This window comes from Rhamphochromis longiceps, linkage group LG17 (assembly GCF_057381845.1).
Source record: "Rhamphochromis longiceps isolate RC_006_pf linkage group LG17, R_longiceps_female_GT1.1, whole genome shotgun sequence".
NCBI classification, from domain to species: domain Eukaryota; kingdom Metazoa; phylum Chordata; class Actinopteri; order Cichliformes; family Cichlidae; genus Rhamphochromis; species Rhamphochromis longiceps.
This window is the reverse complement of record NC_140573.1, coordinates 18,754,470-18,769,815: the sequence shown is the minus strand read 5'-3', so window position 1 is coordinate 18,769,815 and position 15,346 is coordinate 18,754,470. Positions and strand designations below refer to the sequence as shown.

The following is a 15,346-nucleotide window of genomic DNA, read 5'->3' as shown; positions in this document are numbered from 1 at the left end:
ATAACGTCTGTATGGGGGGAAAATGTTTTTATAAGTCATATGTTTAATTTTACTAACAGGCCATCCAAGAAGTCTGAGCTCCAGTTTTGGTCACCAGTGAAATTCTAGGATTTTGATTGGATGTTACTGCACAGGTATTTGTGTCTGTGAGGCTCTGCCCTCTGAAAACAAAACATAGCACCTCATGGGTCAAAATGCTAAAACTGATGGCACAAAGCAAACAGCCGATAGCCCTCTTTTATTCACAGTCTGCTAAAGGTTAGCGCTATTTGTAGGTAACATACCAGCAAACTGAGAGTTAAGGGATTCAGTGGTCCAGGTGATCTCTGTGGTCAATTCTTATTTCAGTCATTTGTCATGAAGAGCGGTCCCAATTTATAACTGTATAGATGACACCAGCCGCCCATGGTAGCTGTTGATTGGTTCTTGTGGCAGTGGTGTCCGCAGAGAGATGCTGTGTTTGCTCCCCTCTCACTGAGGTTATGCGGGTTGGTGGTTAAAAGGCAGCAGAGCTGCAGAGTGAGACATGTGGAGATAGAGTGTGTGTTTGAGGCCTGCACGCTGCCCGCCTCCTCGTGATGCAGTATCTGTCGCAGCTCTCACCGCCTCTCCCTCCTCCCCCTGTGTTTCCCTCCCAGCTCCAGAAGGATGAAAGGGCTGCAGCGGCTCTCTCTACCCGGAGCGTGAGGACCCTTCCTGGGCTCCATCTGCCTCATTCTCTCCCCTCCTCACCCCTCTGGAGCTCTGACCCCCTCATCTCTATAGCTTCCCGTCAATCAGAGGAAACATGGATGCCTTCCGGCTGCCGCCTGTCATCGAGGAGGTCCTCGACCCATCCGGTCAGTCACTGTGTGTGCGTGTGTCTGTGTGAAGGGATAAGCATCAGAGTCTTCATTTTTAGTCCCATTTATTTTACCTTACATTTATTTTATCTTCACCTTGTTAATTATGTTCAGCACTTCCTGTTTCACATAAAAACCATAGAGGCTAGAACAAGGTGTAGACATTTCAAATGTGTGTCAGAGGTGCAGACTGAGGTGCACGCTGGAATTCAAATTATTACTTTTGATTTAAGAGAAACACGTTCTCCTTTATATGAAATATTATATTAGAATTATCTTATTTTATGGGATTTTAACTCTTTTGTTGTTTTTATGCTGATGGTACACACATTTAAAGGTGTTTTGCTGCCAGGTGAAGTCAGGTATATTCAGTTGTTTACCTTTTCCCTGCCCCTCACTTTAAATGATTTGCTGTTAATGATGCACCAGATTAAATAAAGGTTAAATCCAGCAGATGTCTCTGCAGCACAGCACACAAAAAATTTGGACATTGAGTAAATTTAGAGGATTTTAAAGTATTTAAAACAAGGATATTTGATAAAAACTGTTAACCTGCTTGAAAACCTCAGACAGTTTCGGTATTTATCTCCCACTAAAATAAAGGGTATGACTTTCAGTGACAAACAAGAAGAAACCTGGTTTATTAAGAAGAGCCCTGGTGGTCAAGTAAAGAAGTACATCATGGTTTTATAATCTTTTAAAATAAATATTGTTTTATTTGGAAACTCCTACAAAATAAGAGAAGTGTATTTTCATCTCTCTTTGTTAAAAATCCTCCTCTGCCTCTTCATTGTCTCCTTCCTCTCTGAGCAGATGAGCTCTGTGAGCTGAAGGAGGAGAAGCCCATCATGCTGGCAGATACCCTCACAGCCAAAGAGAGGGAGTCCCTTGAGGAGAAGGAGGAGACAGGGGGTGAAGGAGAGAAGGGGCAGGAGGAGGATGAGAAAGAGGTGAAGGAAGAGAAGTCTGAGGATGAGGAGGAAGGCGGCGATAAAGGTAAAGAAGAGGAGCTGGAGGAGCTGAAGGCTCAGGTGTTGCAGCTACTGCTGGAGCTGGAGGAGACACGGGAGGTGTCTCAGAGACATGAGGAGAGCTTCATGGAGCTACAGGGTGAGGAAACGTCACTTTGCTTCATATTCACGGTTGTTACTCCTTCTGCATCTCCTGTTATGCAGGAGCACAATCAAAACTGCTCCCAACAAACATAGAGGTTTACATCAGCTCTGTAACTTTCCTCTTATCTGTATTTCATTTTATTCAATTTAATAACGGTACAGTACTCTCTTTTTGGTAACCTTTGTCCTTGATGTAAATATGTGAAAACTGTGTATGTTTCTGTTCTGTGTCTTGTGTACTGTTTGTTTGTATATGTGTCTTTCTTGCTGCTGTTACACCCAAATTTCCCCATGTGGGACAATTAAAGGATTATTCTATTCTATTCTATATCATTTCTCCTTTCAAAGGTCTGTTAGAGGAGGAGCGGCTGGCCAGCGCCCACCAGGCCGAGAGCTTCACCCGGCAGATCCAAAGGCTGCAAGGTGAGCTCCTTCACCTCCCTGACTCTGACAGTATGACACTCTGATTCTCTGACACTCTGACACTGACTCACAGACTCTGACTCTCCGAGAGTCTGACACTCTGAGACTGTGAGTCTGACTCACTGTCTCTGACTCACTGACACTGACTCACTGACTGACTCTCTCTGGCTCTTTGACACTTTGACTCTCTGACACTGACTCTCTGATCTCTAAGACACTGACACTCTGAGACTCTGACTCACTGACTCTCTCTGACTTTCTGACTCGCTGTGACTTTCTGATCTCTCCGACTGTCTCTGACTATGACGCTCCGACTCTTTCTGACTCTGATTTTCTGATGCTCCCCGACTCTCTCTTGCTCTCTGACACTTTGACTCTCTGACTCTCTGACACTCTGACTCAGACTGACTTTCTGAGACACTGACTCTCTGAGACACTGACTCTCTGAGACAGTGACTCTGACTCTCTCACACTGACTCACTGACTCTGACTCACTGACTCTGACTCTCTGACTCTGACTCTAAGACTCTGACTCACTAACTCTGATTCTCTCGGACTCTGACTCTTGGACTCACTGACACTGACTCACTGACTTTGACTCTCTCTCTGATTCTGACTCTCTGAGACTCTGACTCACTGACTCTGACTCTCTAACTCTCTGAGACTCTGAAACTGTGATATTGACTCTCACTCTAATTCTCTCACGCTGTCTGACTCATTCAGCCCAGCTGCGTTCAGTCCAGGAGGAGATGGACAGTCTGGAGGAGGAGAAGGAAAGCGAGCTGGAGGAGGTGCAGCAGGAGCTACGCTCAGCTCAAGAGGAGGTGCTAATGCTGCAGCAGGCAGCCGAGGAGGCAGCAGCAGAGAGAGAGAATGACATTGCCTCCCTTCAGGAAGAGCTATGCCGTCTGAGGGCGGAGCTACAGCGTCTGCACGCCACAACAGCCGAGTACGAACTTGAGGTGACAACACTGAGAGCTGAGCTGAGCATGAAGAGCCACAGCACACTGACACAGGGTAACTGCAACTAAACACAGTAACTATAACTCTAAGTAATATTAACCTGCATTATCTAAGGTTTAGTACTAGTAACTGTAACTAAGTAGGAGAACTGTAACTAACAGATGGGACCTTTATCACCTGAGATGAAGGAAACAAAGTGAACAAACATCTGATGCACCAATAATGCAGAGATGTAATAACGTGTTTGTTTCTTCATTAGAATCAATAAGACAATTATTAGTCAGTTAATCAATACTGATATCAGTCTTTGTCTACTGATACAGGTGAGGTCACTCAGCTGCAGGACGAGTTCAACTCTCTGACAGACCAACATCAGAATCTGACTAGTGACAACAAACAGCTGAACAACAAGGTGGAGGAACTGCAACAACAACAAGACGCGTGAGTGACCTGAGCAGCTTCAGTCAAAACATCCACCTACACCTGACACTCTGACTCTTAAAATGTGCGAAAATTCTTCAAGCTTGGGTTTTCTACCAGAGGCTTTTTTTGTGTGGTAGACCCCACCCCCTGTGGATCTTGTGCTCAGAGCTTGTCTGATCATTTCCTAATAATATTTAAATTTACAATAATGAATTACACGGCAATGGGGAATAGATTTCATAACAGCAGATGTCTTTCTGAAAGCACTGTAACTAAGTTCAAGGTCTTGTTAATAATTTTACTTCTTCACTGTGTACGACTCTGCACAATGTGGCTCCTCAGAACAAGAAAGCACCAGATCACAAGAACTTGACTCCCTGGTGTAACTCTTAAACACAAACCTTAAAGATAACTTGTAAGCTGGAGAGGAAATGGCATATCACAAATTTAGAAGTTCATTATTTAGCCTGAAAAAATAGTTTGCTGCTTTATTGTTTTGAAAATGTCCCCCATAAAGCTAGAACGTCTCACTATTCATCATTGTTTGACGAAAATAAGAATAACCCCAGGTTTCTCTAAAGCACTGTAGCCAGGCTGACAAAAGGTTACAATTTATGTTCTTATGGCCTCTGACGGTGGACTTATCTCTGTGCTGGTCCTGCTAGACCACAGTGCAGCATTCGATAGTGTTGACCATAATATTTTATTATAGCGATTAGAACTTGACGTAAGTGTTACAAGTACTGCACTGCAGTGGTTTTAATTATATCTATCTAATGGACTCAAATTTGTTCATGTAAATGGAGAGTCGTCTTTACACACTAAGGTTGATTATGGAGTTCCACAGGGTTCTGTGCTAGGACCAATTCTATTTACATTATACATACTTCCTTTTGGCAGTATCACCAGAAGGTATAGCATACATTTTCACAGCTATGCAGATGACACCCAACTTTATCTATCCATGAAGCCAGATAACACACCAATTAGTTAAACTGCAGCAATGTCCTAAAGACATAAAATCCTGGATAACCACTAATTTAACGCTTTTAAATTTAGATAAAACTGAGGTTATTTTACTCTGCCCTGAAAATCTTAGAAATATGGTATATAACCAGATTCTTACTCTGGATGGCATTATCTTGGCCTCCAGTGACACTGTGAATCTTGGAGTCATTTTTGACCAGGATATGTCCTTCAGTGCGCATATTAAATAGATACAGATGTGGACAAAATTGTTGGTACCCTTCAGTCAATAAAAGAAAATCTCACAATGGTCACAGAAATAACCTTAATCTGACAAAAGTAATAATAAATAAAAATTCTATAAATGTCAACCAATGAAAGTCAGACATTGCTTTTCAACCATGCTTCAATAGAATTATTTAAAAAATAAATGCATGAAACAAACTACCAAAAGGCAACATTGCAGACATAGAGGGCAGCTACAAGTACCTGGGGATCCCACGGGCAAATGGGAACAATGAAGAGGCCGCTAGAAAAGCTGCAACCACCAAGTACCTGCAGAGGGCCAGGCAAGTCCTGAGGAGTCAGCTGAACGGTAAGAACAAGATCCGGGCTATCAGCACCTACACCCTGTCCATTATCAGGTACCCTGCTGGGGTAATAGGCTGGCCAAAGGAGGCGATAGAAGCCACTGACATCAGAACAAGGAAGCTCCTGACCATGCATGGAGGGTTTCACACCAAGTCCAGCACCCTGAGCCTGTACGCTAAGTGGAAGGAAGGAGGCTGGGGACTGGTGAGTGTCAGCACCACAGTCCAGGATGAGACAACAAACATCCTCGAATACATCAGTAAGATGGCCCCAACTGACCGAGTGCTCAGTGAAAACCTCAGGCAGCAGAAACCCAAGAATGAGGAGGAAGAGGAGGAACCATCATGGAAGGACAGGCCCCTGCACGGTATGTACCACCGGCAGATAGAGGAGGTGGCTGATATCCAGAAATCCTACCAGTGGCTGGACAAAGCTGGACTGAAAGACAGCACAGAGGCACTAATCATGGCAGCACAAGAACAAGCTCTGAGTACAAGATCCATAGAGGCTGGGGTCTATCACACCAGGCAAGACCCGAGGTTCAGGCTGTGTAAAGATGCCACTGAGACAATCCAGCACATAACAGCAGGGTGCAAGATGCTAGCAGGCAAGGCATACATGGAACGCCATAACCAAGTGGCCGGCATAGTATACAGAAACATCTGTGCCAAATACGGCCTGGAAGTCCCGAGGTCAAAATGGGAGACGCCCCCTAGGGTGGTGGAGAATGACCGAGCTAAGATCCTGAGGAACTTCCAGATACAGACTGACAAAATGGTGGTGGCTAACCAACCGGACATAGTGGTGGTAGACAAACAGAAGGAGACGTAGTGATAGACGTAGCAGTTCCGAATGGCAGCAACATCAGGAAGGAACACGAGAAGCTCGAGAAATACCAAGGGCTCAGAGAAGAGTTTGAGAAAATGTGGAGGGTGAAGGTAACGGTGGTCCCCGTGGTAATCGGAGCACTAGGTGCGGTGACTGCCTAACTAGGTGTGTAGCTCCAGCAGATCCCAGGAACAACATCGGAGATCTCTGTCCAGAAGAGCGCAGTCCTAGGAAGAGCTAAGATACTGCGCAGGACCCTCAAACGCCCAGGCCTCTGGTAGAGGACCTGAGCTTGAAGGATAGACCGCTTGCAGGGACGAGCGGGTATTTTTTTTTTTTTTAGGGTGTTATTATATATCTCACTTTGTCTCCTGAAGCTACTGTTCCAACAGATCTTCTGTCTAATGGCAAACAGGTGTGATGACGTGTATCTGGCAGTCAGAGCGGAGGGCAGTACTGAATATGAAAAGGACAACCAGGTGAAGGCGGACTCTTATATCACGGTGTTCCAGTCCAGACCTGAGCAGAAGGACTCATCTGATATACAGGAGGAGATCAGCATCCTGAAGGTCAAACTGAGACAAGCTGAGGAGACAGCGCAGAAGGTCCAGAGAGAGGTGAGAGGTGACTGCTGTTTATGAGCTAAAACATCTGGATGTTTACTACAGACGGACATCATATTTGGTCAGTTTAATCCAAAGACTGTTGATATCTTGAATTGCAAAGCTTTTGATTTTACCTTTAACAGTCATCTGTAGCAGCATGGCAAATTTCAGCATTTCAACATTAAAAAACAGGCAGTTGTAACTCGAATAGAATAGAATAGAAACATGCTTTACTGTCATGGTACATGTTTAATGAAATTGTGGGAAATTGTTCCCAGTATGTCTGTGAAGGTTCTCAGTCATCCAGGTCATCGTAGTCAAAGGAGCTTGGAAAGAAAAGCGCCTGGACTTCTTTAAGTTGCTTGAAGACGTTTCACCTCTCATCCGAGAAACTTCTTCAGTTCTAAGGTCAAATGGTGGAGAGTCCCAGATATAAACCTAGTGGGAGTAACCCCCCACAGAGGGACAAAAGGACCCCCTGATGATCCTCTAATCGCCTGAGCCAAGGTGTGAAACTGGGTGTGGGTCCCAATCAGCCAGAGTTTCGGGTGAGTTCATTGTGAAACCTGGCCCCACCTTATCATGCGACTTCCTGAGGTCAGATGGCCCAGGATGTGAGTGGGCGTTAAGGCGTCTGGGAAGGGATCTCAAAACTGGATTATAGATGGCAGAGAGTTGGTGTCGTAAACCCCCGCCTCTGTTCAAAGATGGTCGCTCACAGTGGACATAGATGGCTTCTTTCACTCCTCTTTCAAACCATCTGTCCTCTGTCCAAAATGTGAACATTGGCATCCTCGAAAGAGTGTCCTCATGCTGTACAGTGCAGCGAGGAATGCTCAGACCTCTACATTGGAGAGACCAAACAGCCACTTCACAAGCGCATGGCACAACACAGAAGAGCCACCTCCACAGGACAAGACTCAGCAGTCCATCTGCATCTTAAGGATAAAGGACACTCTTTCGAGGATGCCAATGAGAGGTGAAACGTCTTCAAGCAACTTAAAGAAGTCCAGACGCTTTTCTTTGCAAGATCCTTTGACTGTTCCCAGTATGGAATCAGCATCTTCCAATAGTCTTCAGGTTTACAGACCAAAGAGGTCCTGACCTGCCCATAGTATCTTTGTCTCTTATATAAATATCTGTTATTGATTTGTTGTTGTGTTTCTTCTGTCCTTCCTTCAGTGTGAAGGTTTGAAAGGTGAGCTGGCCGAGCTTCAGCAGCTGTATGACTGCAGCCAGCGGGAGCGAGCGGCACTTGAACAGGAGCTGCAGCGCTGCAAGGCTGAGCTGCAAAAACTGGTGGGCAGGAAGTCACAGGTGAGAGGTCACAGGTAAAAGCCTCAGGTGCTTAGTGAAGTTGGGTATGTTACAATGTTAAAATGTTTCAGTACTGATAGATTATTTGGTCTCAAGTAACCATGCCTGACAGAGATTAGGGTTAAAACTCCCTCCCTCTGGAGAGGAAAGGGTGAGGTTTAGATTAACATAGCAGAACATTTTCAGGTAAGTGTTTAGAGAAAAAAAATCTGGTCCGTGCTCTGTCACATGACGCCTCTCTGTCTGTACTGTGTGCATGTTGGCCGGTAACAGCTAAGCCCAAACGCTCTCTGGATCATTTTGCTTTCAGCTCTGCTCGTGGCCGGTTTCTGACAGTTTTTCTGTGAGCTTCTAAATGTCTGTCGCTTCAGGGCACGTTGTCTTTTGTCTGGTCTTTCGCCTATATCGCACAGCCCTTGAAAATGAATTTCATACAAAAACAAAGAACACGGACATTTACAGCTCATCTGATATGGAACATCTCCTGCAAGACAGACCAGTCCAAACAGTTTGGGACTCTTTACTTTAACATCAGTAAATCAATTCTTCCCGGAGACTCCAAAACTTGAACAAATAAATTCCCCAGTTAGGTGACTCAGTATTGATCAACTGTCAATTTTTCACACCTTATGACTCAAATTGACTTGAGGGTTCACTAGGTAGGATGTGAAATTCAACTGATTTTCATTTTTCATAATGTCAAATGGATTAAAGAGATTGGAAACTTTAACAATCAGATGACCCCCCACCCCCACCCCCCACCCCAAGGAGCAGCATTTGGTGTCAGTGAGGAGCAAAACTCCCGTCTAACAGGAAAAAACCTCCAGCCTAACCAGGATCAGGGAGGGGCAACCCATCTAGTCTGATATAGTTCCACATAAGAGGGGCCTTAAAGATGAAGGCTCTGCCTCCCATTCTACTTTTAAATACTCTAGGAACCACAAGTAAGCCTGCAGTGTGAGAACAAAGTGCTCTAATGTGGTGATATGGTACTATGAGGTTATTAAAATGACATGGGGCCTGATTATTTAAGAGCTTAAATGTGAAGAGCAGGATTTTAAATTCTGGATTCTTAACAGGGAGCAAATGAAGAGAGGCCACCTGTCAGTACTGTTGCTGCAGCATTTGGGTTCAACTGAAAGATTTTCAGGAAGTTCTTAGGGCATACAAATAACAAATTGCAGCAGTTCAACCTAGAAGTAATAAATACAATAACTAGCTTTTAGCGTCACTCTGAGACAGGATATTTCTAATTTTAGAGATATTGCAGAAATGGAAGACAGCAGTCCCACATATCTATTTAATATGCGCATTGAAGGACATATCCTGGTCAAAAATGACTCCAAGATTTCTCACAGTGTTACTGGAGGTCAAGTTTATGCCAGCCAGAGTAAGAATCTGGTTATATGCCATATTTCTAAGGTTTTCAGGGCAGAGTACACTAACCTCAGTTTTATCTAAATCTACAACCATTAAATTAGTGGTTATCCAGCCTTTAAATTTTTAAGACATTAATGTAGTTTTACTAATTGTTCTTTCTTATCTAGTTTCATGGACAGTTAAACTGGTATGGATTTTTGCATAGCTGTGAAAATCATAATCCTTTGTCCAAGTCAGCACTCAAGACCTGCTGTTTGACTTCACCCTTATCTGGATCTCCAGCCATGCTTTCAACACTCCTACTTGTAATTTGAAATGTAAACTGTAAAATTAAAAACTAAAACTACACAGAGTTTGGTTTTCTAAGACTTGCTGAGGAACTTTCCTGACTCGAGCATTTGCATTCACTAGTGCTGACATGAGGTTTGACTCAGAACTTGTTGTGGCACTTGCCTTTCTTTTCTTTGGACTTTGTAAACAGTGACCTGGTCCCCAATCCACTCCTCTTCATCAGATAATTCATTCAATTTCTTATCCACCATGCAGCACTGCAGGGGTGTCATTATTTTGATAGTAGCAGCCTTTAACATTGACATTAGTTCCTCCTTCCCTTGGCAAAAATTAAATGGGATTTTTTTCACAGGCCTCCAGAAAATATCACTTTGTGAAATATAAACATTTTAGGATGAATTTAGGATATTTTCACCGAGTGAGATATAAACTCACTTGTGAGAATACTAACGCTAGGCTAACAAACTTGTTAGGAAACACATCAACTTTTAAGATGGCTCTCTACAGCCAAAGCTGACCTGGTAGTTCTTACCCAAAAGCTCCTGCAGGGCTGCTGATGCTTCAGATTTGATCTCCAAAAGTCTTGAAATGACAAGATGCTGATGTTTTAATGTTAAAGACTTCAAACAAAACAAAACAAAAAAAACCTCACCATCTTGTCTTTAATTTTTCAGTTTCCTCACTTCATTTCCATTTTTTTGTCTGATTGCCGTCTCTTCTGTTTCACATGAAATTTACACGAGAAACTGAAAAATTCTCTGAAAATTTGATGAGTTTTCATGATCGACCTGCCTGCCTATCAGTCATTTCACATCAGATCACTCGTTTTCGTTTGCTCCCTGCTTGCCGTTCGCCCTCACGTCCTCTGACTTTATTATTCTGATTTTTTTATTTTCTCCTCTCTCCATACTCCCCACACTCCTACCTTCTGTCTTCTTCCCAGAACTGCACTCGCCAGTCTGAGCCCCCTGTTCTCTCCATCCCCTTCATAGGAATGATTGTAATAGTGGCCTTGATTTGGTGCTGGTGGGAGGAGCTGGCGTCTTAGATGGGACCAGGTATGGCCATGACCTTCTTCCTCTACCAGGCGCTTTCAAGGAAAACTGCCTCTGCATTTGTTTCCACAAATGAAGAAACAATTGCTTCAGATGAACCCCTCTGTCATTTAAAGAGTTTAAAAGTGGAAACCTCTGCCACCATGACTTCCCAATCTCTGTTCAAATCCAGGTTTTACTTGTTTGTTTGAACTGTAGTAGTACATCAGCCGTGCCGGGTGTTCCATCCTCCATCAGCCATGATTTTACATGCTCATGTCCCGACTGATTTAATGCTGGGCTCAGTTTGTTTTGTCAGGTTGCTTGAGTTTCTGTGAAGCAAATCAAATATGAAGGAAGGTTGGTGGTTCAATCCGCGTCTGCTTTCTATATGCCAAATATCTTTGGGCAACATACTAACCCCAAGTTGCTCTCAGATGCCTCCATCATCTGTGTTAATGTTAGATAGAAAACACTTGCATAGAAAGAAGCGCTTGTGCGAATGGGTGTGAATGTGTGAATGAGCCAAGTTGTGCAAAGTTAGCTCATAGTAGAAAAGCACTATATAAGAACCGGTCCATTTACCATCTGTCCATCAAAGAGCCCATAATAATGTAATCTTTACACTTTAATTCTTAGATTAATGTCAGAATTCCGAGAAAAAAAGTCAGAATTCTTACTTTTTTCTCGGAATTCTGGAAAACAAGAAAGAAAAAGATGTTCCCACTCTTTTTTTCCCCCAGTGGCCCTAATCCTCTTCCATACTTTTATCTTTTATATCTTTTTAAAGAAAATCTATTTCTTTATTTATCTTTTTTGTATTTTCTTTATCACCGAGGGCACCACTGTAATTTTTGTTATGTTCTAGCAACATAATGCCAGTAAAGAAAATCTTGAATCAGAAGAGTCTTTGCTTGTGACACAGCACGGACTTTTTCTGTAAGATTAAATATTTTCAGTTTATGTATGATTGCATCTTAGCATTGACTCTGTTTGTAATTGTGAGGCACAAAAAACGTCCTTCACCTTTCGCCTAAACACAGCCATACAGAGGTAGTTAGAAAAATACTGAATGACCTGCCACTCACTCTTCACTTGTGACCAGTACAAATGGATTCGCAGAACATCTAAAAGTTCCCAAACATCTTAAAGGCTCCACACTAAAACTTCGCTTATGGTCATATTCAGTATTTTTTGTTGTCAATTTGTGTGGGTTCTTTGCATATGTGTTTAGAATATGCAGAGGTTGAAGAGGCTCTGCTTCAGGGGCCACCTGATTTCTTCACCCCTCTGGACCAGATCCTACAAGCACATTCAAAATGTGGTGGGAGGTCAGAATGTAGTGCTCTTTTATAAAAAGTATTGTCCCCTTTTTTATAGACATTTCCATTATTTGGTGCATCCAAATGGAAAAGAACTGCAAAGTCAAAATAAAGTTTCAAACTCCATTTAAAGTTTCCAAAATATCCAGCATGTGGCTAAAACCTAATGTGCTTATAAATTAATTTTACCTGTCTTGTCGTCTCCCGGCAGCGCGACTGTGAAGGCTGGAACCTGGCAGTGGTGGCAGTCGCCGTGGCAGCCATTGCTGTTCTGGTTGTCCCTAGTTTCACCAGGGCTTGAGGAGTACACAGGAAGCGACCTCACGGTGAACTGTAGGATTGTGGGATTGCCGTCATCCATCCAGTGCTGCCCTCATACATGTGACCATCCTGATGTCTGCTTGTTGCATCTCCACGACTCTTTGACCAAACGCCACAGACGTCAGTGAGTGCTGGAGGGGAAAGCAATAGGAATTCCCGACATCGTCTACTATGATTCTTTACTCTTCCTGCAGGTCAGCTCTGCGCAGATGGTCAAGCGGTTGATTTATTGAGTACTCACCATCACAGTTCAAGAGTTGAACAGAATATCTCATTTTGTTGTATCTTCCAGAAGTACCAGAAGTAGCTTGTCATGAGGTTCGTGAAGACAATGGACTAAGTTTCACTTTCGTGTTAGTGGATGCTACATATAAAAAAAAAATGTCTCTACATTCAGTGTTAAAATGGAAAATATAAACTCATGGGGTGAAATGATCTAATTAACTTACTGATAAAACATGCTTACTTACTTGAATAGTTTTGGTGATTATTCATTAAAATGAGATTTGATCAAACAGCAGTCCAAAACAAAAGGCTCATTAATTTAAAGGCAACACTCTGAAAAAGTAGCACATTTTTACTTTAAAAATGACTTGAGTTATTATATTTTCCTTCAGCTTTAAAATTATTTGCCTTATTTCTGTCCTGGTGAGTTTAAGGAGTACTTTGCACTTACTGATAAAGGAGAAAACAGTAGCAGATAAAACTTGATTGTTTAGCGCTTCAAATACTGCCTTCCTTCCTTCTTAATGTTATACATCATCTGATCATGTATTTGTCAGAAACTTAACGCTGATTAACTTTAATCAGCGTTAAGTTTCAGCAGGTCTGGTTTGTAGCATGAAACACTGGGATTAGCTTTATTTTACCTTCCTCACTTCTTATAAATCCGTTTACATGTCTGGATTTCTGTTTTTCAAATGTGTAGTATGACTATCTATAAAAGTAAAATAGCACTTTAAAAATATATATATTTCCTAAAGCTCATTTCTAAAGAGAGATAATTTCTGTGGACTGATTACACTGTGTTTAAATTCAGATTGTGCCAGAGTTGTTTTTATTTTGCACAGTTAGGTGTAGCAGATGGTTTTCATTGATTTATTTATTGATTTATTTTTGAACAGACACTTTCCTCCTTCTCTGAAATAATGCTAAGGGGATTTTTTTGTTGTTCATTTTTAGCATGTTGTAGAAAATGTGATTAAAATCAAAACACAGCAAATGCTAGTGTTACTTAACATGCAAATTTTAGATTGTGTATGCAGATGACACTTTTCTTTATTTTTACGAAGAGCAGAGTTTGATCAAAACGTAATGAACTGAAAACTATAATGATTAAACAGAAAATTACTTTTTTACTAAAAAAGTCCAAATTTTATGCATGCAGATGATACATTATTTTACATCTAACAGTTGAGCACAATGCAGCAAAATGAATTTCATGAAAATTTGATTAATTGAAAAATGATAGAAGTTAAGCTCATATACAGTCCTAATCAAATAAGGGCACTGGGCAATATCTATTTACAAATAATAATGGAGGAGGACCAGAAATGATGTCATATAGTGGAACACCTTTCACTGAATTCAAAATGACAGTGATAAGGACACAAAGTTTTATTTAGATTCCAACATTGAATATTGTTTTGTTTATTTTTTTTTCTTCTGTAGAAATTAAAAACTGGGATGGATCTTGTCTGAAAGGGGCGGCAAAAATTCAGCATTTAATGTAAAACCCCAAAGAGAAGTCTGCATCTGCATTTTGGTTGATCAAACTTCTCAGATGCCTCAGATCATCCTTCTGAATAAACACGTCTTTTTCTGTAAGCTTTTGAATTTTTTTTACTGTGGGAGATACCCAAATACATCTATTTTTTGCTTTTGCACACATTTCAAACTTTATGGTTCCTAAGTTATGTTTACATTTAAATAGAGACCAAATAATCCTAGAAAATAAGAATAAGCTGTTCAGATGACTGTGATCCCTTTCAGGGTGGAACAAGGTACTTCTGTCAAACTTGTTTCAGTAAGATAACAACTAGCTCAGACATTCCAGTTTCTTTACAACATATGGCACTGCAAATGAAGATTGAACTGTGACAAGTGTACTTGACTGAAGATATTAAAAGCATTAATTTGATAAAGCAGGGCTTTAACAAACTATGGGAATTTAAAATTAATAAAGGCTTATTAATTAATTTAAGATTATTTAAATTAATTAATAATTAAATCCGAAGTTTGATCAGGCTATTATACTGTATTGTTTAAAACAACTAGTAGCATGTGCTGTTAGGAGCTCCTATAAACATTTTGCATGACAAACACATGTAGCCTACTTTAAAGACACTTGCTGAAGGAAAAACATATTTTACACATTTAACTGATGTTGTGAAGTTTTCTTAGTAATATGTGTAGGTCAGCTCCCAGCAGAAAAAAAACCAATAATATATATGAAAGGTTAGTCAAGATAAAGACTTAATTGCCACACAACTTTCACGGGGTAACTTTTTTAAATGTACTTATTTACTCAAATTAAAGGTATGAAAGCCCATTACTGCCAGAAAAGGGAAACCAGTTAGGAACAAAAAATTATTATCTCATTAATGTCACTAGCTAAGTCAACATTAATGAGATAATTAGACAGATGTTGAGTTGCACATTATTTAATCATTTTGATCAGTGAGTTTCAACTAATTTTATCTGATATTTTAGAACATAAAATACTAATAGTTATAACCTATATTTGACCTGCTAGTGTTTTTGGTATTTCCTGGGCTTGAATCTGGTTTTGTGTTGTATCGGGGCTCTCACTGTTTTTAGTGTTGCCTTTGCTGGTCTTGTGTTAAAAATGTGTCTGAAAATATGTAATTTATTCGAGACTTCCACGACCTTAACTGGCACTGAATCAATTCCTCCAGAATGTTT

General features: G+C 41.3%; 2 protein-coding genes across 2 annotated transcripts in view; one reads left to right on the top strand and one right to left on the bottom strand.

The window, feature by feature from the left end:
- Nucleotides 1-15,346, bottom strand: part of LOC146649564 (uncharacterized) — a 380,555-nt gene that overhangs the window by 294,689 nt on the left and 70,520 nt on the right. The gene's annotated exons all lie outside the window — the stretch shown is intronic.
- Nucleotides 788-13,722, top strand: LOC146649566 (uncharacterized). Its single transcript, XM_085387517.1, has 8 exons — nt 788-839; nt 1,656-1,952; nt 2,306-2,380; nt 3,104-3,397; nt 3,667-3,784; nt 6,567-6,768; nt 7,939-8,073; nt 12,312-13,722. The coding sequence occupies exons 1-8, from the start codon at nt 788-790 to the stop codon at nt 12,399-12,401; spliced, it is 1,263 nt and encodes a 420-aa protein (XP_085243643.1). The 3' UTR covers nt 12,402-13,722.